This window comes from Eptatretus burgeri, chromosome 22 (assembly GCF_056783735.1).
Source record: "Eptatretus burgeri isolate ZD-2024b chromosome 22, Ebu_testis_v1, whole genome shotgun sequence".
NCBI lineage: Eukaryota > Metazoa > Chordata > Myxini > Myxiniformes > Myxinidae > Eptatretus > Eptatretus burgeri.
This window is the reverse complement of record NC_140982.1, coordinates 2159660-2183797: the sequence shown is the minus strand read 5'-3', so window position 1 is coordinate 2183797 and position 24138 is coordinate 2159660. Positions and strand designations below refer to the sequence as shown.

General features: G+C 45.2%; 2 protein-coding genes across 8 annotated transcripts in view; one reads left to right on the top strand and one right to left on the bottom strand.

The window, feature by feature from the left end:
• Nucleotides 1-3100, bottom strand: part of LOC147008079 (semaphorin-4D-like) — a 27674-nt gene extending 24574 nt beyond the window's left edge. For 2 of the 5 annotated variants that reach the window (XM_085865682.1, XM_085865681.1), the window contains exons 1-2: nucleotides 2560-2835; nucleotides 339-395 (exon numbers count right to left, since the gene is read on the bottom strand). In XM_085865682.1, the coding sequence (XP_085721808.1) occupies nucleotides 339-395; nucleotides 2560-2710 (208 nt within the window). In that variant the 5' untranslated portion in view covers nucleotides 2711-2835. Of the gene's footprint in view, nucleotides 1-338; nucleotides 396-2559; nucleotides 2837-3008 lie in introns of those variants that run through there. The other 3 variants (XM_085865683.1, XM_085865685.1, XM_085865684.1) reach the window with 3 other exon arrangements.
• Nucleotides 3101-6114: 3014 nt separating this feature from the next.
• On the top strand, nucleotides 6115-23883 carry LOC147008078 (uncharacterized). 3 transcript variants are annotated; one of them, XM_085865678.1, is made up of 10 exons: nucleotides 6115-6243; nucleotides 8397-8501; nucleotides 8627-8721; nucleotides 8828-9051; nucleotides 9179-9327; nucleotides 17073-17133; nucleotides 18441-18500; nucleotides 18718-18754; nucleotides 22239-22293; nucleotides 22401-23883. In XM_085865678.1, the coding sequence occupies exons 1-7, from the start codon at nucleotides 6241-6243 to the stop codon at nucleotides 18455-18457; spliced, it is 654 nt and encodes a 217-aa protein (XP_085721804.1). In that variant the 5' UTR covers nucleotides 6115-6240; the 3' UTR covers nucleotides 18458-18500; nucleotides 18718-18754; nucleotides 22239-22293; nucleotides 22401-23883. The 3 variants fall into 3 exon arrangements, with proteins under 3 accessions (XP_085721804.1, XP_085721805.1, XP_085721806.1); XM_085865679.1 differs by lacking the exons at nucleotides 22239-22293; nucleotides 22401-23883 and adding an exon at nucleotides 19008-19737; XM_085865680.1 differs by lacking the exons at nucleotides 18441-18500; nucleotides 18718-18754; nucleotides 22239-22293; nucleotides 22401-23883 and adding an exon at nucleotides 18501-18679.
• Nucleotides 23884-24138: the final 255 nt, after the last annotated feature.

Sequence of the window (24138 nt, the reverse complement as noted above, 5' to 3'; positions counted from 1 at the left end):
GAGAGAGACAGAGAGAGAGAAGAGAGAGAGAGAGAGAGAGAGAGAGAGAGAGAGAGAGAGAGAGAGAGAGAGAGAGAGAGAGAGAGAGAGAGAGAGAGAGAGAGAGAGAGAGAGAGAGAGAGAGAGAGAGAGAGAGAGAGAGAGAGAGAGAGAGAGAGAGAGAGAGAGAGAGAGAGAGAGACAGAGAGAGAGAGAGAGAGAGAGAGAGAGAGAGAGAGAGAGAGAGAGAGAGAGAGAGAGAGAGAGAGAGAGAGAGAGAGAGAGAAAGAGCGAGAGAGAGAGAGAGAGAGAGAGAGAGAGAGAGAGAGAGAGAGAGAGAGAGAGAGAGGCAGTTCCACCTTTAACGTGACAGACGAGCGATAACTTTCTCCTCCATCTCTGTTCCACCTCAGGCCCTCAGGACACACGAACAATCAACACAAATCACCAACTGTCCTTTTCAGGGCTCACTGATTCTCACACCTCACGCCAATTAATCTAACCCCACACACATTCACCCTTCGCAACTCTCAAAACAGTTTGCATTGCACATTTCTTCCCGCCCCCTCCCCCCATGAACTTGCCAGCTCTTCTCCTGTCCTCTCGTTCTCCTGTCCTCTCTCTTGTTTCCCAGAATGACTGTGGTACCTGTTCGTATCTGTGACTAGTGACTGACGAGGAGGGCGCTTTTGTGCGTAGCATAAGGATTTCTACACCGTGACACTGCTTGTGTGTACGTGCTCTTTACAAATCATTATAAACAACTTCTTACAAACTGTCCGGTTGTCTGCTTGTGTTGGTGAAGCATCCGAAGTTCCATTATGGGAAGACATGAGTCAACGTGCCCAACGATGGCAACGCTCGGCCGTATGTTGATCTTGCTTCAATCGTGTGAACTTTCCGGAATTTAAAAAAAACGATGTTTCAAATAATTATTTTATTTCCATTGAAATTCTGTATCGAAGGAGGTACAAAGCACCGCTCCCTGTACATGGGACGGTTTCTCGGTATACAGCTTGAACATGGGGACTGAAAATTCCTTTCTCGACTTCTCCAGGACAAAATTGGCTGAAAATTTCAGAAGTAAATCCTTTGTACGTCGAGGTAATATGTTCCAAATTTCAGGAACGTCCATTTCAGCATTATTGAGTTTTTAACGAAAAACTTTGAAAATCACGTCGGTGTCTGTCCGTCCATCCGACCATCCCTCCATCCACCCGAAATGTGTTGGCGCTCATACCTCGAAGGCTATTCGTTGAAACGAACTGAAAGTTGGAATATATATATATATATATATATCGGACAATAGGTCTAATTAAGGTCTTTCAAAACAAATTCCAGCGAAGTGCGATCATTTTTGCCTTTTTGAAAGTTTTTCTTATTCACCATTTGCTCGAGTTCTGTTCTTGTGCGGTAAAAGTATGTAATGGCGGTGAGACTCCTGCATCTCTCCTCTCATCTTCCTTCATCAACTCATCAACAGAGACTCCTGCATCAGTCTTATCTCCTGCAAAGACATTGATGCATCAATGTCTGAGATGTGTCAATGTCCTCGCTGTATCAATGTCCTCGCTGTATCAATGTCTGAGCTGTACCAATGTCCGAGCTGTACCAATGTCTGAGCTGTACCAATGTCCGAGCTGTACCAATGTCTGAGCTGTACCAATGTCCTCGCTGTATCAATGTCTGAGCTGTACCAATGTCCTCGCTGTATCAATGTCCGAGCTGTATCAATGTCCGAGCTGTATCAATGTCCGAGCTGTACCAATGTCTGAGCTGTACCATTGTCCGAGCTGTACCAATGTCTGAGCTGTACCATTGTCCGAGCTGTATCAATGTCCGAGCTGTACCAATGTCTGAGCTGTACCATTGTCCGAGCTGTATCAATGTCCGAGCTGTACCAATGTCCGAGCTGTACCAATGTCCTCGCTGTACCAATGTCCGAGCTGTACCAATGTCCGAGCTGTACCAATGTCCGAGCTGTATCAATGTCCTCGCTGTACCAATGTCCTCGCTGTACCAATGTCCGAGCTGTATCAATGTCCTCGCTGTACCAATGTCCTCGCTGTACCAATGTCCTCGCTGTACCAATGTCCTCGCTGTACCAATGTCCTCGCTGTATCAATGTCCTCGCTGTACCAATGTCCTCGCTGTACCAATGTCCTCGCTGTACCAATGTCCGAGCTGTTTCTCGGATCCCGCTGGTACTCTCAGAATGACATTTTGTATCAGTGAAGGGAATAAAAAGTTGGTGTTGTTGACATGACCTTTTACACCTTGACCCATTTTTCAGGTCATGACCCAATTATGGAGATTTTAACATTTTGTTGACGTTTTGTTGAATGTTGACGGTCAAGGTTGAAACGAGAGTCTAAACAAACATTTCCCATCACCGGATCACGAGCCCAGGGTCGGTCATGGACGATCACCAAGGGTTAGACCGGGGAGGTCAGGGTCGGCTTGGCGATCACAGACACCTCGTTGTTATTATTATAATTATCATTATAAACAATAAACTACTGTGTAACATGAAGAATGAGTTTGTGGTTCAAACCTTCGTCCGGAGGGAACGTCACGTACCGGGTCCGGACTCCTCATCCTCGGGTGAACCGACCATGGACCCGCTGTGTGAGGGACGGACTCCGGGATCGACCGTGTTTCCTCCATCGAAGTCGTTCGTGGATCCCGGGGTGTTCGCTTTGTGATCTTCGCCCGAGAGATCTCGGATCATCGTTCATCGTCGGAGACTCTGTAAGGAAGATGAGAGGAGAGAACCTGAAGAATTCAGGCAAAAGCAAACCACGTGATCACGAAACGACTCGAACACGGTTTCTCAGCGGCAGATTCGCGCCGCTCAGTCACGTGACCGACGAAACAATTGAGGAAAACTCGTTAATTGATCGTGTTACGAGAAAAAAAAAAAACTATCACATCATTAAAATTTTGACTAATGATGAGATTAAAATTACAACTGAAAAGCCAAAACCTGAATAACAACAATATTAAGTGCAGATCAAGCCTCTGAATACCTTGTGGCAACAACACCGTCATTCTTACGTCACTTCCGGCTACATCACTTCCGGATCAAGTCTGCATCTCGTATTATTCTGTCCTCACTGTGCGTGACTCTGCCCAGCCAGACGGAGAGATAAACACCGTCCCACATGTTTAACATTCTCAAGACAGAAATCAAACCCAATCGTGTTTATACACCGCACAACGTTTAAACATTCACAATATCGAAATCTAACGTGAGGAGTTGTTGTTGTTGTTGTTGGATCCAACGATGTGGAGGTGAATATGTGGAAATAAATTTTACTTCACAGCATAAACCAAGGAACCTTTGAAAAGGTCCCGAAAAATCTTTGATATTCCTTCACTCCTGTTCACGGACACAGACTGTCGTACGTCGCAAAGACAGGCCACACACGAAGGATCCTTCGCTCCTCCTCTTTTAATGACGTCACGTGCTCCACACTCGACGGCCCTCTGACGTCACTCTAGGCCCCGCCCCCTCAGTTCCGGCTCAACGCACATTAATCACCGTTCATGTTGAATTCCCAATCACCACACAGACCCAACATGGTGGTGGTGAAAACACAACCCTCGTCCACCTGGATCTGTTCACCAGACTCTCCGAAGGATTTCCAGCGAACTATTTGTTTCTCTCCACCACATCGGCGTTCACAAGGCGGGTGACATTGTAGTTACCACTAAATGATATTAACATCATGGACATCTTGTCTTGAGTTCACTAATACCTGTCATTGCCCCCCAGGTATGAGATCTGAAGTGCCTCCACACCTGGAAACACACGTCACGGTCCGTCCGAACGGACCTGAGAGTTTCATGCTTCAGTCGTGACGTGGACACTTGACCTTCCAGATTTGACCTTTACCGGCCCCACCATTGGGAGATCGATCGGCTTGTTCGAGACACCTGTCCGGGGCTATCCCACGACAGGTGCAGCAGGCGGCGAGACGTGCGGAAGCGTAATGAGAACCGGACGTGCGGCGCGTGCGGAGAACGAGCTAAAAACACACGAACGACCAACCGTTCGACGGGGACGGACAAGCAGTCGCGCCTTTCCCGGTCGCTCAACCATCTTCATCCGTGGCAGCGGTTTCGTGTAAACTGCCGCCATTTTGGCCTCACGAACCCGCAGCTGCGGTTCGCACAGGTAGAAGTGCAATTCGACATCCGGACCATCACTACCGAGTCGACGCGGTTCAAATACACCGACACAGCTACTGCGTCATGTGCAGCAGATTATATCGGTGCCCGACGTGCCACCTTCGACCGGTCGCTCCTTCGTGAGTTGTTTTTGCATCGTTCACCGCCACACATGCGCATGATACCTGCAGCTGGTGCAGAACCGGCACTACCCGTAGTTGCGGAGCTCACTGAACCGCTCATTGACATCTTTACACCGACCGTGGCTGATGTGACACCTCCAGCGCAGCACGTCACACAACTACAATCCGAGATGACGAACCTTACAAGGTTCCACGACTCTCTGAGAAGACCTAATGGTGGTCGGGAGACGGTCTCCATAGATCGCTTGAAGCCAGCTTTTCTTGATGCAGCACCGGAGGAGACACTCCCCTCCGTCACCCCCGACCGGTGGTTTGACGCCGACGACAACGATACCCTCACCGTGGTACACAACTCTCCTTGGGCGCCACGCACACTTCCCGGCACAATATTTTTGAGTGCATTTTGCTGTCGACCATTTCTTATGTTGGCTGTGACTTTTATTGTGCGTCTTACATGGACAAGCAACACCTATTCTTTTGTTTGTTCCTTTCGTTCGATGAATGCATTATGAGGGGGAATACTGTCATGACGTCATCATCACAACCGGAAGTGATGAGCGGGAGAAACGAGGAGTTCGCTGTGTGGTGTCCTCCTTGGTCTCCTACCATAGACCCCCCCTTTCATTGAGTTGGCGATGGATGGTGTGAGTTGAAACCGTCGTACCTCGTGTCTGAAGATCATCTTGAATCAGTTTGGCAGTTGATCGAGGTGCTTTCTCCACCATTCGAACAATCCTTCACTGAAATCTTCCATCAAGTTTTCTCTTGCGGCCACGTCCAGGGAGGTTGGCTACAGTGCCATGGGCCTGAAACTTCCTGATAACATTGTGTACGGTGGACGCAGGAACATCAAGGTCTCTGGAGATGGACTTGTGGCCTTGAGATTGTCCATGCTTGGATACAATGTCAAAAAATAAAAATAAAAAAGGGCCTTGTGGCCTTCAGACACACCTCAACGAACTTAGCCTGAAAGTTTGGTTGCTTCCCGGCCTCAACTGACATTGGTATAGTTTACCCACATAAATTTTTTACCACTACACCAATGTGAAACACGTTTATCATTGTAAACTTGACAACTATCAGTCTACCGACCGCCTTGTCCAGCGCTTGAAGTTCCCAACACTCCGAAATGATGGTGGTGGTGATATTGATATTTGTCCTGGGCCAAACGCTGTGTTAACGCGTATCAATAGCTTATCGTGGCGGTTCGTGGGGCACCCATACCGGACGTAAAAACAAATGGAAGGGCTCTCTTCGACGTCACCAGATGTGCCTCCACCCACATCGTTGCATCATCATACAAACTTGTACCAAGTTTGATTTAAATCCCTAAAACCAGAGGCAAAATGTTCTGGCTGGCATCCCATGCATCGCATCAGGTTGAAATTTCATACTTATATTCTCCATGACTACTACATCATAACTGTGACGTTTCACGTCGATTGATGAAGCGGTGGTTCAAGATAAATACTTTTTGTAAAGATTTTCCTTCAATCCAAGATGGCTGCTGGACCATGTGACCTTTTAAATATTCGTGAGCACCCTGGTATCACCGAGGCTTGGGGAACATGTGCGTGAAGTTTCCCCTCGATCTGTCAAGCCGTTCTGGAAAAGATTTTTTTTTAAGGTTTATTCTTCAAAAAAATAATCATAGCTGCTGAAGCGAAGAGACCGGCGTACTTTTCACATTTGTTACTAGTTTACTCGTGAATTCGTTTTAGTGATTAAAAAAAAAACTGGTGTTACCTCAACGTTTAAGTAGTTTAAACAAACGATGTAAATTAATAAAACGTTAAAAAAAATTCACTTCCGGTGTAACCCCGTGACGTCACTATATATCAAGCCGCCGAAACCGTTATTTCACATGAGGAAGAAGAACCGTTGATTTGAAGCAAAGGGGCTTGTGTTTGTGTTCGTGAAGATTTCCTTTGATCCACTCAAATATATGGTGAGTTCGGACGTCGGTTTAATTAATTTGACTTGCTTTAGGTCGTCACACGACCCGCCAAGACCGACGTGTTCCTCCATTCCCAAGGCATGTAGGCCTTTGGTCTCGGATAGTCGTTGTTTTACGGATACCTCGGTTCGTTGTAAACACTGTGATTTATTTTAAATATTTTTTTTCCCTCGAAGTGTTTACTTCTCCTCACATCGAGCAAATTTTAAACTATCATACCAAGCATTATTTATTATCTTCATGGTGACCAATCATGTGCTCAAGGTTAACGAACACACGTGATGTTTGTTGACCAATGAGCATTGAGCGATGGAATTTTCGTTGTTTTTGGCGGGAAACCAGACCAGGACTTAAAAAAAAAATTTTTTTTTGCTGATTCGGGATTTTTCACGACATTTATTTATTTAGAAGTGAACTTTTTCTCAAATGGTCACTCGTTTATAATCACCTTTTGTTTGCGAATGAGAACACCTGGGACAGGTTGATCTCACACTTTTGGACTTTTCACGAAGTTTAAATGAGAATCACGAACTCGACACGAGCGACGGATACGAGTTCATGAAGACTTTCGTCAATGACTTCATGATGGAGGTTGAATCAGTCCAGGCTATGTCGTCCTCTCTGGGTTCAGCAGGCGAGCAGATGTAAGTGTTCGTGAGGTTCGTGACATGCTCGTCAAATCATCCAGGACCAATCCGATAACAAGGCGTTGAAGGCAGAACTGACACGCCGAACCTGAACCGACGCCGGTACTCTCCGAAGAACTGGGCGGCCGGAAACCGCCACAGTTACTTCGCAACACGGGGAACCTCTTCGGGGGACAACATGGAGGAGAAATCCTTCAAACAACTTTTCCTCCGATTGTCTGCCGAGCAGCGCCCAGCTCCATCCTCGCGTCTCCAGGCAAATCGGCGGATGTCGAGTAACTCGTCAACATGGCCGACAAGGTCACCCAGATCGGGACAGTCGCCGCAAAGTCAAGTGGGGCAACAGCAGCTCCAACGTCTGCAGCAGCAGGTAGACCAAGTGACAGCTCAGGTGCACGCTCTCACCCGTCTTCTGTAGGAGAAGAAAGGCAGAAACTGGACCCAAGGCGCTCGTTGCGAACTGGCAGAGAAGGGAACCCGAGTTCCTGCACCGGATGATGAGGCAGCTTCTCATGGTGCTTCGCCCGTGTCGAGCTTTCCGGCAGCAAGCGTGTGGGAACACCGACTCCGACGGTCCATGCAGAACCAGGAACACAACCCCTAAGGTGAAAAGGATCCTCCACAAATAACCCACAAATTCCCCGTGGAGTAGTCTGCCGTAAGAGCTTGCGACAGAACCAATGTTCCGCTCAAGGCTCCCAAGGACCAGGTGGTGGAACCAGCTCGGGTGGTTTCGAGCGGCCGACGCCACCTTGGACATCGAGGTTTGACGAATGAAAATCGAGATTGCACGATGCATGGGGAGATCTTCGAGAATGTCACACGGGAGAAGGATCTGGGGATGGTGATAGTTACACGGGTTAATCAGACAGCACCACGGTGTGCCAGGTAGCCGCAGGTAATTAGCGAACAGGGGTTTTATGTTATATTTGCACAGGGATTAATTATATATCAAAGGAGGTAGTTTTAACACTGATGCAGGAATGTAGTGAGGACTCATCTCGAATGTTGTTCGGTTTTGGTCACCACGTCTCAGGAAGGTCAGAACTACCGCAGAGAGGGTTCAGAACTACCGAAGAGAGAACTACCCCTTTCTGTCTGTTTGTCTGTCTGTGTGTAGGATGTCTCAGAAAGTTGTGGACGGATCCGGATGAAATTTTGTGGACACGTTCAATGTGCGACGAGGACGAGCCGATTGGATTTCGGTGAAAATCCGAATCCGGATCGGAAGACGAGAAATTTTTCAGTGATTCTTCACCGTTGAGAGATGGGGTTGGAAAAGGATATTTCAAAAATGTGTTCGGCCAGATATGTTCTCGTGGTTCAGGCGTTATGGGGCGGAGGGATGCGCTCTACCGAGTGCCCTCATTTATAACTAATTATCATGGGGAGGTAATACAATTATAATGCAATAAAAAAACCCTTCCTCATTACCGAACATGTGTGCTCATGAAACCAACGAATCATCGGATGATTCCTTAATTATCTCACTTAAAGGCTTTCAATCATCACACGAAGGACAGACCAGAGAGGCGGACAAGACAAGAAATACCCGAGCTGTGTCGGCGTGACAGCTGGAACCGATGCAGGGTGGCAGCCCAGGTGTGTACCTTCAGCAGCGACAATGGAGAAGGAGGAGGAGAGAGGTGTGTCTGGTTGGGTTGGGATTTGGTATCACATTGAAACTCTGGAATTGACACTTCTGCCCATTGTGTGCACTTTTAAAGTCTCTGGCCCCCACCTCACGCCGCGACGTACCACGTCCATCCCATCTCACTCACCATTGGCCCAAAGCCCAGATGGTCTTGGTGCTGCTGGACTGGTAGGGATGGTGGGGGTGGAAGTTGTATGTAGATAGATAATTTTCTTGTGATTTGCGAACAGCGGTTAAACCACTGGGATCACCGTGGTGTCCGTGTGTCCCACAGCGCGAGTGCATCTCCATCAACATCGGCCAGGCAGGTGTACAGATCGGCAATTCGTGCTGGGAGCTCTATTGTCTGGAGCATGGGATCCAGCCTGATGGACAAATGCCAAAGTGACAAGACCATCGGGGGTGGGGACGACTCTTTCTGCACCTTCTTTTACGAGACCGGTGCTGGGAAGCACGTTCCTCGTGCCATCTTCGTCGATCTGGAACCCACCATGATCGGTGAGCAAGCTGTCGATAAGTTTCTCCTTCCTTCTCCTCTTCTTTCCCATTTCTCTCCTCTTTCTGAACTTCCAGATTGTGAGGTCATTGACCTTCATCCTGACGTTGAGGTTGTGCCGTTCTCCAGATGAAGTGCGTGCCGGTACTTATCGACAACTTTTCCACCCCGAGCAACTTATTTCGGGCAAGGGGGACGCAGCCAACAACTACGCACGGGGCCACTGCACCGTCGGACCAAAGATCATGGACTTGGTTCAAGACCGCATCCGTAAGCAGGTATACCCTCAAAATACGGGCAAGTCCAAGAGGAGGTCCCCCTGAGATGGTAGAATTTCATATTCATGCCACAGCTCAAATTTCAATGAGATTTTCATGTCTCAATGTGAAATTTTATTCATCTTTGAAAGGAAAATGGCAAAGTCATGGGTTTAAGGTGTGACATCACTAAACGAATTTACATTTATGCAAATTAGGTGTTACGTATGGGACACTTTAAAAGTGGGTGTTACGTATGGGACACTTTGAAATGGTGGCCATGAATTCAAGCAAACTTTAGAAGGATTTTTTTCATGGAAGTGACGACTCAACTACCGTGCGCTTTTAATTAACACAAGAAAAAAAAATTGTTCACTTCATTAATTATGCAAATGAGGCCTGTTCTTAATAAGCGATGTCCCATACAAAACAATTCCACATGGATTTTTTAAAGGTTACACTGAAAGCTCTGAAAAATTTTTAAACCCATTTTCTCGAAGTTCTTATCCATCATGTGTTGGTCATCCATCCTGTATTTCAAGGTTAAATTATGTGGATGATTAGTTCACAAGTAATTTTTTGATGTTACGTATGGGACAATACCGTTACGTATGGGACGTCGCTTACAAAGTCTGTGGGAAAGACCATTTCAACGTCACCAAGATGTGAACACCACTTTGGCTGGTAGACATTTTGGGCATTCATGTTTTTCCATGAGACCTGTCCACTACATGTATGTGACCCAGTTTAAGGCAGCCAAAACAACATGGGATCGTTCCCTTTCTCATAAGGATCTCATGGGATCTCATAAGGAAGAAGCCTCTTGTTTTTGAGGTTCAAAGGTCAAAAGGTCAACATAGGCCAAAGGTCAACAACTGAGGTGAGATTTCCAAAATCCTCAATTTTCATCCGATTGCCATGAAATTTGAAGAGGATTTCTATTTCAGGTCACCCAATTCTACCACCAATTATTTTTGAGGTCAAATTTGTTTGATGGATCTTGCGAGTCTCGTGCTCCGCATGACGTCTTCTTGCTTGTTTGTTTGTTTGTGTGCGGGATATCTCATGAAGTTGTCTATGGATTCGGATGAATTTTTTGGACACGTTCGGTGTGTGACAAGGACGAACTGATTATATTTTGTAGTGAAGTTTCGAATCCGGATCCGGCTAAAATAATTTTTTTAAGTGATTCTTCACCATTGAGAGAACGGGTCAAAAACGATATATCGCACGATATCTCAAAAAGTTGTGGACGGATTCAGACGAAACTTGGTGGACACGTTGGGTGTGTGACAAGGAAGAATTGATTCGATTTTGGTGAAAATTCGAATCCGGATCTGATAATTTTTTCAGTGAATCTTCGCCATTTCGGCAAAGCGCATGTAAGTGGTTACCACCCCTATTTTAGGGCATACCTTGACTTGAGTGGCATTTTTGAAAGTCACAAAGACTACAACTGGTCATGAAATTTGGTTCATTGCACAGACAGTGTTCCATAGGACCTTAAAATATCAAGGTTCATGGGTCTATGATGTATATTACTGAACCTACAGGATTTTTATTGAATATACATGCCCAGTATTGGCCTTTTTTCTTGTTTCACCTTAAAATATGACATATATGAGACCATGCAAAACTAAAACATATAAAACATTCTGCATGAAATTTCTCATCTAATCAAAAGGTTGTCACCCACCGTCTGAGAAAAATCAGCATTTGTGTCGGTCAGTGGTGGATTCGCATGATATATGCACATTCTGGCATATTTTTATTTTTTCTTGTTTTATTGCCCTTTTCAAGCCTGGGACTATGAAATCTCCTAACAAAATGACTAGTTTATCAATAACTCATATTTACGTGTCTTAAATTATTCAACTTATTACCAATAATCAATGTAAAAAAAATTGAGATGATCCGGGTGGATACTTAATGACAGCGGCTTGACCGAACTTTCCAACCCAAATGTCCGACTGCACGTCACGCTTTAAAAAAAAATGCTTTTATTCTTCTGTGCATCAGATTATTTTCACTAAAATTTATTTACAAATGGGGCACAGTGATATCGATATAATAGTACAAAAAAAAATATTGAAAACATGCATGGCTTTGATTTTGAGTAATTTTGCATTTTTGTCCGACTGCACGTCACACTTTTGTGAATTTGATTAAAAAATCAATTTTCTTTTTAAAAAATTTAAATTTTTTCCAGCTATTTAAAAATATTTTATTAATTTTGAAGGCAGTTAAAACAGTTTTGGAGAATTTAGAGAGCTTTTTGTTACTCCCAGAATTGATTGAATTGAAAATTTAGGTCCAAGAATTTGTTCGATAAATCTTCTCTCTTTTAGTGCTTTTCAGCATCTGACAATCACTGAATAGAGCAGTAATAAAAATATAGGTATGTATTATTTCTTAATAATCGCAGAAATTGGTATTTTGATTTTTAGATGAGTTGCTAGAATAAGTTACATACTATGACCTTCATTTATTTTGCCAAACAAAAGAAAAAAAACGAAAAATTAGGTATTTTCATTGAAAACTCGCAAAACCATCAGAACAGGGAACCCTTCTTCAAAGTATCATATTTCGGTATATATATTTTTATCTATTTAAGCTATACGGTTTTTTGTTCTGAACTCAGTTGGACTTACACTTTCAGGAAAATGTAGTGAAAAGGCAATGGAACAAACTTAATTTTTTGACATTTTTGAAACAGAGTGGTAACCACTTAGATGTGATTTTGGAACCACTAACATGCGCTTTGCCTTGAGAGATTGGGCTAAACCGATATATCGCACGATATCTCAAAAAGTTGTGGACAGATTCAGATGAAACTTGTTGGACACGTTGGGTGTGTGACAAGGAAGAAATGATTCGATTTTGGTGAAGATTCGGATCCGGATCCGGATCTGATAATATTTTTAGGTGAATCTTCACCATTGAGAGATTGGGCTAAACCGATATATCGCACGATATCTCAAAAAGTTGGGGACGGATTTAGATGAAACTTGTTGGACACGTTGGGTGTGTGACAAGGAAGAATTGATTCGATTTTGGTGAAGATTCGAATCCGGATCCGGATCTGATAATATTTTTAGGTGAATCTTCACCATTGAGAGATTGGGCGAAACCGATATATCGCACGATATCTCAAAAAGTTGTGGACGGATTCAGATGAAACTTGTTGGACACGTTGGGTGTGTAACAAGGAAGAATTGATTCTATTTTGGTGAAGATTCGAATCCGGATCCGGATCTGATAATTTTTTAAGGTGAATCTTCACCATTGAGAGATTGGGCTGAACCGATATATCGCACGATATCTCAAAAAGTTGTGGACGGATTCAGACGAAACTTGGTGGACACGTTGGGTGTGTGACGAGGAAGAATTGATTCGATTTTGGTGAACATCTGTATCCGAATCTGGATACGATAATTATTTAATTTTTAAACTGATTCTTCACCATCGAGAGATTCGGGCCATTGACGATGTATCGCACGATATCTCAAAAATGTATTGGGCCTGATATGTTCTCGTGGATCAGGCATTGCGTAGCGGAGGTGTGCGCTCTGCTCTACCAAGTGCCCTTCTAGTTTATCATTATTTCAGGCACGTCTAAGTTTCTCGTTTTTCAAAGAAACACACTGGAATATGTATTTCCCTTTTACACAAAATTAAAGCTTCCTCCATTCCCTTGTGAAAGTGGAAGTCGTCCATATTTTCACTACGCTGCCAGATTTGATATTTTCAAGTCGAGTTGATAAATGTTTACATCGACCTATAATTCCTTCGATTGAATGCACAAAAACCCTGAGGTCCTGAAACAAATCAAACAAAAATCTATATATGAGAATTAAAAAAAAAAATTAATTACCAACAAATTACTCAATGAAAGTTATTTTGTTGATTTTCATTCATTGCACACACACTGAAACAGATCTGTCCTACGTGTCCTGTCCGGGTTTAACCGTCTTGTATTGCACATTTTTGTGTATGTCTGCAATAAAGTTGTGCATTTCATTATCTTCGGAAGTACTTGCAAACTATGCTTCATACGATTATAATTTTAAATCATTTTGCACTTTGAATACTTCATAATCAGATGCTCACTTTGTTTCGTATCGTACTTCATGAATTGCTGAGTTTCTCATCGTTCAATGTTGGATCCTTGTGCCATAATATTATGTTTGTCGGGCAAATGGGGGAATTTCATCGGAAAGATCGGATTTTAGAGAGTTGCTTGGTCCGTGGACGTGTAGGAGACATCTCGATGTAAATTGAGTAAGGAAACTGTGAGCTTAAGTGTTACTCGTCACCATACGGGGAGCGGTGGTGCTGTGTTAATTAGGGAGGGATTAAGGATGATTTTCCCAGTATGTGAATGTCCCCTGTGACCTTCTCCTATGCTTTTGCATCTCAAGACCGGCAATAAAAAGGGATCACCCGAAGGGAAGTGACAGAATAAATGAGGGATTTTTCTTTTTCTTTATCTTTCCCCCCCTTGTCCCTTTTTGTGTCTGAGTGTGGAGGCGCCTCAAATAGTAATTTAGATTTAAGTTCCCTCATGTCTTGATTTATTTCCATCAGAACTGTTTGATTTTCTGTTTATTAAATCATTATTTCTTTGAAAAATCATGAATCTTGTGGCTCCGTGCGTAACGCACCGTGTTTTCTTTAATCACATGATCATCCCAAGGACGAATGACGTAAAATTATTGTGGGTATTCTCCTTCCAGATTCCCAACATTAGAATAAAAATCACTGAAATCAATGACTATCTTAATTGCTTTTCAGGGCGTTAAACTTTCTGGATGTCCCGTACGTAACGTGCATGAATTCTTGGACTTGCCCTGGACATAACCTCTGAATATTTATATCTTTTTTTGTCTGTACTTGGAGGGACTTTGTGGCCTCCAATTGGTCCAGCAGTGATGTACGAGTTCAAAGGAGGTTTCACGAACCTTCGACATGCACGGACACCATCGCTGTACCAATAGGAAGTCCTGAAACACCTCTTGTAGGTCCTATCATTGTCACTGAATAACTCTTCTCAATGCCAATAGCTGTGATCTCGTTGTTGAACCCCAGGTAGACCAGCACACAGGGCTGCAGGGTTTCCTGATCTTTCACTCCTTCGGGGGCAGCACGGGTTCCGGCTTTACCTCCCTGCTGAGGGAGCGCCTCTCCCTCGACTACGACAACAAATCCAAGCTGGAGTTGTAATGTCATGTGTAATGAATGTAATGTAATGTAATGAAGATCAAATCCAATACGATTGAAAGATTTTGTTTTTCAACTTCATGGCACTGTTGTTCGTGCTTGCCAGGTAAGATGCCGAACAGGTAATTTTGTCAAAATTAATCAGGAACGACACTTATCCCATCTCAATTGGTTGTCTATTCATCACGAGGTACCGGGCTTGCCCTCTATCGAAGAGGAATCCGACATGACAGGTTCATCGGTCGCTCTCTCTCTCTCTCGTTTGGACAAGAATGGTGTTTGTGGTTTTGGTGGAAGGAATTTTCATTCCAATTCAATGGTTTTGTGAAAATTCCTTCTTCGTCGACGAATGTTCCATTTGGACAGAAATCCTTGATGAAACGGATTATTATGGGAGTTTTCTTTTCCTGGAACATTTGCACTTACTTTTTGCCAATTTCGAGTTATTTGCACAAGGATCAAGGTGAACAAGGCAAACCTTGATGCACAGATCAGATGTAAGTTCTGCACATCTTCATGGATTCGATTGAACACATTTAAAAGATTTTATCCGTCATCGAGGTTTCATAAGTTAACTGCCGGATTATTTGTGTGTTTGATTTATTTGTGCCTTTCCTGCAATCACAGTGCTGTATTTGCTTTTATTTATCACGTGGTATAATGGCCGGCTCAGTGACATTGTGGTTTGGAGGAATCGCTCTCATCAATTACTTTTACAATTACCAGGGTGAGAGTGACTGCTCTGAGTCTTGGAGGTTGGCGTCTTGTTCGTTACTCGTGGGTCACCATGATTCGAGGCCATCTACATGTTACGTTCGATTACATCATGATATCGTTTAACATAATGTGTGGATGGCTTCGATTTATGATGGTCATGTCTTCGAATTGGCCACGGTCCGGCAGGGTCGGTCCGATCTCACCCTCGGGTAAGCAGAGAGTGAGACACGAACGGTCTTCGTCAGGGGATCCACAGCCTCCGATCCAACGGTCTTGAATCGACACCGGAAATTTGCAACCATGCAACACCGGAAAAAACATTTGCATTCAACATACAGACGTCCCAAAATTCAGTTATGTCATTAAGTATGTGTGTAGTCAGATCCCCTTCCTTTTGTCTGGTGGGAGAATCAACGGGAGCTCGGGGAGGGGGCTGCATGAGGAGGAGAAAAGGTTCTGTGGTGCTGGGGGAGAGGGGTCAGAAGGCAGTTGAAGATTGGAGGAGGTAGAACGTGAAATTGAATGCTCGAAACACTTGCTCGAATGTGAAATCAAAACAATGTTTAGGTTATTTGAACATTTTCTTACATCCCCTTTCTTTGGCAATGACATTGTAACAGTGAACCCGGACTCGAACTCGAACTGAGGTTCTCGTCCCGTGGTTATTTTCATACCACATGACCCGGTCTCCGTTGAGCAGATCTCCTGGGCCACTAAACGACAGTCATGCCAGTCAGACGAGTCTACAGCCCCAAAGAGGGTCTCATTACGTTCTCTTGGGGCTCCGGGATTCGAGCGCAACAGTCAGTGTCGAATTGTGAGCTGAGCAGTCTCCGTCCTGCGGATGCTATAATTGAGTGAGCGCCAGTCGCTGTGCCAATCATCCATCTTACATGACACCGCGATCATAAGGAGCTATTCACAAAAGAAGCGGAAGACGAGTGAATTTGAACAGGGTTTACTGTCATAACAATTACACAGCAAACAATAAAATCCCTTTAGCCCCTAACGGTTGCGCGCCCTCGAACAAACCCATCGAACAAAGAGGATGCTCATAACTAGCTATCCTCCAAGGCCCTCAGACATTTCACAATAGTGAGACAAGGGGAACAACACAGGACAGAAGAGGCACTCCGTCTACCTGCGGCAAGTCTCTGATGGTGAAGAAGAGTTTGAGAGTTGTGACACGTGACTCCTGGGGATGACGTCACACTTGGGCAGAAAGTCCGGTGGAGATGGGAATTGCATCTTGGCAGTCGGTTGCTCGTACAAACCTTTAATAGACGATGACAGAACTTGATCGAGACTCCTTATTTGCACAGCAGGTAACTCCGTAGGGGCTGAAATGTCTGTAGCACCCGGTGATCGATTGCAGCGATCAACGGCTGGTAATAGGAGCCAAATAAAAGGGGACGAGGTTGATAGAGTGAAAGTAACGAACAGGTAGTTTGTCCGAACGCAGTGTATTTCGAGCTGATTTAAAAGCTGCTTCGAAAACTTGGGGTCAACGAGTCTAAAGAACATGAAAGATAAATATAAATTGATGTGGGCGTGGCTTCGCCAGTGTTTGTGACGTCACAGAGAGAGGGGAACTCGCCTTCTGAGGACGCTTCAAGATGGAGAGGAAGAACGTATTTTTCGTCGTCTTCTTCTCTTTCATACTTTCATTTTATCTCGGTAACAGCCGTACCTTGAACAGGTGAGTTTTAAACGAAGAAGAATGCTTACGTGTACATTTAAACGGGTTACCAATACCTGGACGGGTTCGTCCATGCGGGTTCGATTCCCCCACACAACATGACATGTTTTGCGTGTTGTGTCTCATTCAGAAGCTGCGAGAATGCTTCATCTGGATCGTGGAAACGTTCGTAAACCCTGTCCCTATTAAAGGTATGACGTCATAATACTCCACGTTCCACATGCAATCGTACTCTGTGTGTAATCTCCGTCGTTTGTCTCTTTGTTTGGGGAGCAGCTTCCCAGTTCAGGGCAATTCGCCTCCATTTTGTTTGTTCCGTGGAGCCTTGATCTTTGGGAAGGCTCACGCTTCACTTGTACCGTGACAGCTTTATCTGAACTCTAATTCGACATGTGATTTCATATTTTTTGTCGTCGCTAATATGTTGTAAGTTTCGGATGCAAAAAACGGGAAGAAAATTCGCGTTTTCAGACGAAAAGTTAATTTTAAGTGAAATTAAGGCCTGAAATGTCAACTATAACGTCCATTCAAACTCCCTCACGGCGATAGAACAGGATTGAACAAAATGGGGTACGTAAAAACAGCATGTTACTACAGTGCGTGGACACCACCCAGAGATGTCCATAGGAGGGGCGCACATGGGAGGGGAAGGGAAGGCAGCATTATGGGAAAGGAAATGTGATGGGAAGGGAAGGCAGCACGAAGGGAAGGGAAGGCAGCGTTATGGGAAAGAAAATGTGAGGGGAAGGGAAGGCAGCACGAAGGGAAGGGAAGGCAGCGTTATGGGAAAGGAAATGAGGTGAGGGGTAGGGAAGGGAAGGCAGCGTTATGGGAAAGGAAATGGGAGGGGAAGGGAAGGCAGCATTATGCATTATGGGAAAGGAAATGGGAGGGGAAGGGAAGGCAGGACGAGGGGAAGGGAAGGGCGATACGGAAGGACCAAAGAGCAAGATTTTATTTTTAACCGCCGGGTTCGATATTAAACCAGGTGGCAGTATTTAAAACCAACGTTATCTACCTGGCAAAGGCCTGCCTGCCTGCATGCTCGCACATCCAACGACCCTTGAACCCCTCTGTCGGCTCACTCCGAATCTGATTTTTACATGCTACAGTCCCCTCAACAGAGGAGGTCAGGGAGTAGGGGGACGGGTGGGATAGAAAGTGAGAGGGAGGCAAGAGGGGAGGGGTCGGATAAAGAGGGAGAGGGGTGAGAGCGGGAAAGGGGAGAGGGAGTGGACGGGGTTGGTGGTCAAGTTATTGGCATTGATGGTCGATTAGCGACCCCCGTGACACAGAGTTGTACGTGTGTGACGGCCTGCGATTCCCGGTGAGTCTGGAGAGGAACCCAAGACAGCCCCTCCCTTGTGGTTCAATATATATACATATGTACATGTATATATGTCTGAGTGGTACGTGACCCTTGGCAGTCACAGAAAACTCAGGAAATTCACTTTTACTTATGTGAGATGTTTTGTTTGTGTCTGTGTTTGTCATTCAGCCGCCAACATTATATGAACTTCTTGTGAAAAGATTCTCCAACCTTGTTCCCTTCATGAAGGTACGATGGCATGAACTACTCCAGGTTTTAAACAAAGAAATGGAGGGCTACCCCTTGGGGAAAAAGGGATCAATCCACGGACACGTTTCTGGCTCTCATGCTGCCATGTGCGTGTGTGTGTGTACATGTGCAATGAGTACAGCTTTCACTCATGGATTTGTCTGTGAGTGCAAACTTCATCCTGTTTGACATTATTGTTCTTTCTACTTCAACGCAGCCACGGAAAACACACTGGACAACGAATCTGTATCAAAGTAAGTCGATTTTAATGTTCCTTTTCATTCCGTTTTATTCCATTCTGCTTAAGTAACGAGACTGCAGAGAGTTCGTCGCACTCACGATGTGCACACCAGAAGTTTATGAGATGTTTTATTAACATTTATTCACATGACACCCCCTGAAATTCGACTGCTGACCCCTCCACCTCCCCACCCCCTGGTTTATCTCACTTTCTTGGTATCAAAATTTAGGAAAATATGTCTACCTTTCATTGCTGCTTGTTTCCAGGTGAGCGATTGCCCACAAACATGTTCAATCTCATCAGATTCTCACCGACCCCCACCCCCTCTCGGCATTGTGAAGATCATATTGGACTTGAGGACCTCATCCTATGTTCTGTATCCCTCACAGTTTTGTATGTGTAGGCAAGGCAAAGGTAAATCTGATGCTGAATTATCTCGGATTAGCATTTCGACAAACAAAAACAAACAGGATTTTGTAATATTGGTTTTCATAGCCCAAGGAGGTTAAATACACACGTAAGTTATTGACGCCTTTGTTTTTTTTTGCTTTGAACTTAATTTAAATGTGAATGTAAACATTTAAAAACTCCAACTTCAATTTTTCTTCCCGAGTGAGAGTAGCTGCATTAATAAGAAAGAACTCCTTGTTTGTAAATTTTTCATTCACTTTTTCAGCCCTCGTGGACTTAGTACCGTCAGACCTCGCCGTATGCAGATTCGACATTCACTGCCCTTGTGCTTCGTGTATTCGCGGTTTTTATCCCACGTATTCGCAGTTGGCTCATGTTGTTGATGTGTAGCCCCGGACAGTTCTCTCAAACAGGCCCGCGGCACGAAAACAGCCGATCGATCTCCTCGGAGCAAGCCAGAGATCTCCCACATCCAGGATGGTGTACCCCCACCTTCATGAAGTCAGGGCCACGACAGAGTTAGAGAGAGAGAGAGAGAGAGAGAGAGAGAGAGAGAGAGAGAGAGAGAGAGAGAGAGAGAGAGAGAGAGAGAGAGAGAGAGAGAGAGAGAGAGAGAGAGAGAGAGAGAGAGAGAGAGAGAGAGAGACAGAGAGACAGAGAGAGAGAGAGACAGAGACAGAGACAGAGACAGAGAGAGAGAGAGAGAGAGAGAGAGAGAGAGAGAGAGAGAGAGAGAGAGAGAGAGAGAGAGAGAGAGAGAGAGAGAAAGAAAGAGAGAGAGAGAGAGAGAGAGAGAGAGAGAGAGAGAAAGAGAGAGAGAGAGAGAGAGAGAGAGAGAGAGAGAGAGAGAGAGAGAGAGAGAGAGAGAGAGAGAGAGAGAGAGAGAGAGAGAGAGAGAGAGAGAGAGAGAGAGAGAGAGAGAGAGAGAGAGAGAGAGAGAGAGAGAGAGAGAGAGAGAGAGAGAGAGAGAGAGAGAGAGAGAGAGAGAGAGAGAGAGAGAGAGAGAGAGAGAGAGAGAGAGAGAGAGAGAGAGAGAGAGAGAGAGAGAGAGAGAGAGAGAGAGAGAGAGAGAGAGAGAGAGAGAGAGAGAGAGAGAGAGAGAGAGAGAGAGAGAGAGAGAGAGAGAGAGAGAGAGAGAGAGAGAGAGAGAGAGAGAGAGAGAGAGAGAGAGAGAGAGAGAGAGAGAGAGAGAGAGAGAGAGAGAGAGAGAGAGAGAGAGAGAGGACACTGACAGCAGGGTGTGGGACAAAATAAAGGAAGACTTTGTACAAACAATGGGTTTGGGGAGGAACGAGGGGAAGGAGAGGATGCAAGGGTTGGACAAGATGGAGAGAGAAGGAAACTCAGGAGTGAAAACTGGAAATTTGGAACTCGGAGGGATTGGGGTGGGGTGGAGGGCATGGGTGCGGGGGTGTTAACGAGGGTAGAAAAGATCATGGTTTTCAATGGGGTATGACTTGAAATGGTGGTAAACAGCTGTCTTGAAGACCTGGAGGGAAGAATGAGATTGAAGAAAATGTGGAAGTTGATCCAACAGACGGGAAAAACAAACAAGAGCGAGAATTGCTTTCGATGCTCGTCCCCAAACGATGTGATATTTTCTCAGCACAAGAAGGTCATAACTCGGTGAAAAATGGATGAAACGCCCTGAAACTCGATCTAGTTCTGTAACTTATCATGATAAAGCCATGTCCCAAGTTTATATTCAATATGTTACAGGGTATGGGGAAAATGTCTGAAAAACCACAGGTGGGACGGATGGACAGATGGAGAGAAAACCTGGAGTCCCCTCCGTGAATCCGGAAAGGTACTAATAAGTGGAGGAGAGCAATGGTTCTGGATTTTGGTCGTTTCACTAGAAGCGTTGTATGTGGATAAGACTTCAGGTGTGCCAAGGAAGGACTGTGTACGACGGAGGATGCCCAGACTGAGGCTGGCTTTGAAGGCCAATTTTGAAATGTGGTTTGCCTAAGAAAGATCATGACTGATGGTGAGACCCAGGAGTCTGAATGACTGAACTTCTGTCCGAGCCGTCCTGAATGAAAACTTTCCAGGTTGCTGGATTGGCCGAGATGGACCAACCGCCCGGCCCCCACGATTGCCAGACGCAACCAGCCTTGATTTTTTTTTTTCTGTGGGAGTTTGTCAAAGATGTCTACAGTACCAAGGTAGCAAACCTGCAGCATCTTCGTTCTCGGATCACAGCTGCATGTGCACTGATGGACGCACACATGCTGAGCCGAACAAGGCAAGAACTCGTGTACCGCCTTGATGTCGTGCGCGTGACAAACGGAGCTCACATTTGAAGTGTATTGATGGTGCGCACAAAACTTGATGAGTTTCTGTGTCATACAAACCAAAGGGTGTTGTGTATATCATTTGTGGTTCCAAATACACGAACAAAGTTGTCCGGATCTTTTTGGACAACACTGTACAGAAATGGACAACACTGTACAAGGACAACAACACTGTACAAGGACAACACTGTACAAGGCCTTTAAGACAACACTGTACATTCGCTGACTGGGCATCCTCCGTCATGCGAAGTCCTTCCTCGGCCCACCTGAGCTCCTGACCACATGTAAAGCTTTCATCCACAGCCTGGTGGAGTACTGCTCTCCCCTCTGGGCTGGTGCTCCTGCCTCTCACCTTTCTCGGCTTCACGCTGTGGAAACCAAGACATTTAAGATCATCAGTGTCTCCCGTGATGAGGCTGAGTCTTTTGGTCTCTCACCGCAGGCAGGTTGGCGGTCTGTCTGTCTTCTACCGTCTCTTATATGAGCCTCGACAGTGCATACAAAAAATAATTAAAGTGGTGGGGATGGGGGATTCTTGCCAGCCAGCAGCCTCTTACCCTGGGGATTTCCTCCCTGGAGTGAACACCCAAACCCACAACTACATGCATTAAGTTAATGGAATGAAGTGTGTTGAATATATAAATAATGGAGTGTGAAGTTACAAACATGACGAGTCAAGTTGATTCTTCCTTATACCCTTTGTTGAGAACTTGCATGGGTTTGAACAGGAAGTCACGTGACACAATATCCACCTGTAAGGTGTGTTGTTTTCTGCTCTTTGTGTTACAGATCTCACATTACTTCCGGAATGAGAAATCTTATCAGATGGCAATAAACAACCACTGTAAGTTAAATTTCCTGTAAATGACATCGGGCACATTGCACCGAAGTAAATTTAAATGAATGATTTTGTGTCTCCGTCTGAAAATACTTTTGTTAACTCATTCACAGATTGCTCTCGCTGCAAAAAGCGAAGAAGAAAGCACCGGAAGCTGGGACAATCGGAGCTCGGAAGTGAATGGTTTGGTGTCGATGGAGAAGCAGCATCACGCATGGCGATCACAAGCCAGCTCCGCAGAATCAGGAGGCCGTGCTGCGGAGGAGTGATGTTTCACCCCCAGTGATCCAGGGTGGTTCCACATCACGCATGGCGATCACAAGCCAGCTCTGCAGAATCAGGAGGCCGTGCTGCGGAGGAGTGATGTTTCACCCCAGTAATCCAGGGTGGTTCCACATCACGCATGGCGATCACAAGCCAGCTCCACAGAATCAGGAGGCCGTGCTGCGGAGGAGTGATGTTTCACCTCCCAGTGATCCAGGGTGGTTCCACATCACACATGGCGATCACAAGGCAGCTCCACAGAATCAGGAGGCCGTGCTGCGTAGGAGTGATGTTTCACCCCTCCAGTGATCCATGGTGGCGCTTCGAGAAATATCTGCTCCATGTGACTCCATCTCACCCTTCCCAAATTTCTGAAAACCTGCCCAACATTCCCAGATGGTTCCAATAACTTAATCCACGAGGCTTTACTTTCCTTTCTGGTCCTCTTTCTTTTCTCTTTTCCGGAAATTTCTCCTTCATCATGGCAGCGTTTTCAAAATTATCTCCCCCTCCCCCCCTCCCTTCTACCCAGCTTTACTCTTCTGAGTCAGTTTCTTGTGTTCCTCTCTCTAGATCCTCTAAATATTTTGGGTTCAGTGTTTTAGATGTTTCTGTTCTCTTCAACATGAGATTTTTTTTGTCATTGTGTTGTAGTTTAGTCGGCCGTCCTCACACTCTTGATCAGGAGGTCACGGCTCAAGCCGATGAAGCCTTTGTCGCTCCTGTGTGAAGCGGGGCCATCGCCATGAAATATAAAACACACAGGAAATGGCGCTCTGTGCTGAGGCGTGGCGGTGATGGTCACGGTTAACCCTCGGCCAGACAAAGATTCCCGGAGGGTTAAACGGCACGGTGAGGTCTTCACGGCAATTGCATCCTTCACCCGAGTCTGGTGTGGGTCACCTGATGGGGATGGTCATCCTATAGGTTGGGGTCTAACCTTGGTGACCGTCTTTTTGAAGGTCACCTAGGGATGCTGACAAGCTCCCGCATTATTAAAATGGTCACCCTGGAAAGATCCCAGGGGTCGGTGTGGCTCACGCATGAGGGATATGGTGAATTCTAGTGTTTACAGACAGCTAGCTTTACTGTCCTGGCAAAGTACAGTATGTACTTCAAGTTAAAGGGATTTGTAAGTCATCCATTTTGAAAGTTTATAAGTTCTCTCTTGTTCCTCCGAGGTTTTCGCATTTAATTTAACTCGGTGTAGTTTATTTTGCCATAATTGTGGTGCGAGAGTGGACGTTAAAGTGTGACGTCATCATCCCGTTGCACAATGCGGTCATCGAGTGGGTGTTGTTGGATGTTTTAAAATAAAACATGAAACTTTGAGGCTCTCGAGGATGTTCGGTGGAATCGACGTTTTGTCTCCAACACAGATTGTCATGAGAAAGCGGGATGCCCCGGCCATAAAGAGAACACCACGTGGCCCTTCACGTGTTGCAGATGTCACATAAGCTTTGAGCACGTGGGATGGCTTTGTTGTCCCTCTTATTATTTACAAATGAAAATATGACAAGTTATGAATCGAAAATGTGTGTAAATTATGTTGTAAAATGTATTTACATCATTGTTTCACGGAGTCCG

Excerpts from the sequence above, each read along its gene's own strand:
- LOC147008078 (XM_085865678.1), top strand. Across the intron at positions 8,722-8,827 it reads GTCTTGGTGCTGCTGGACTG|CGCGAGTGCATCTCCATCAA; the intron begins GTAGGGATGGTG and ends TGTGTCCCACAG. Across the intron at positions 9,328-17,072 it reads AAGACCGCATCCGTAAGCAG|AAGCTGCGAGAATGCTTCAT; the intron begins GTATACCCTCAA and ends TGTCTCATTCAG.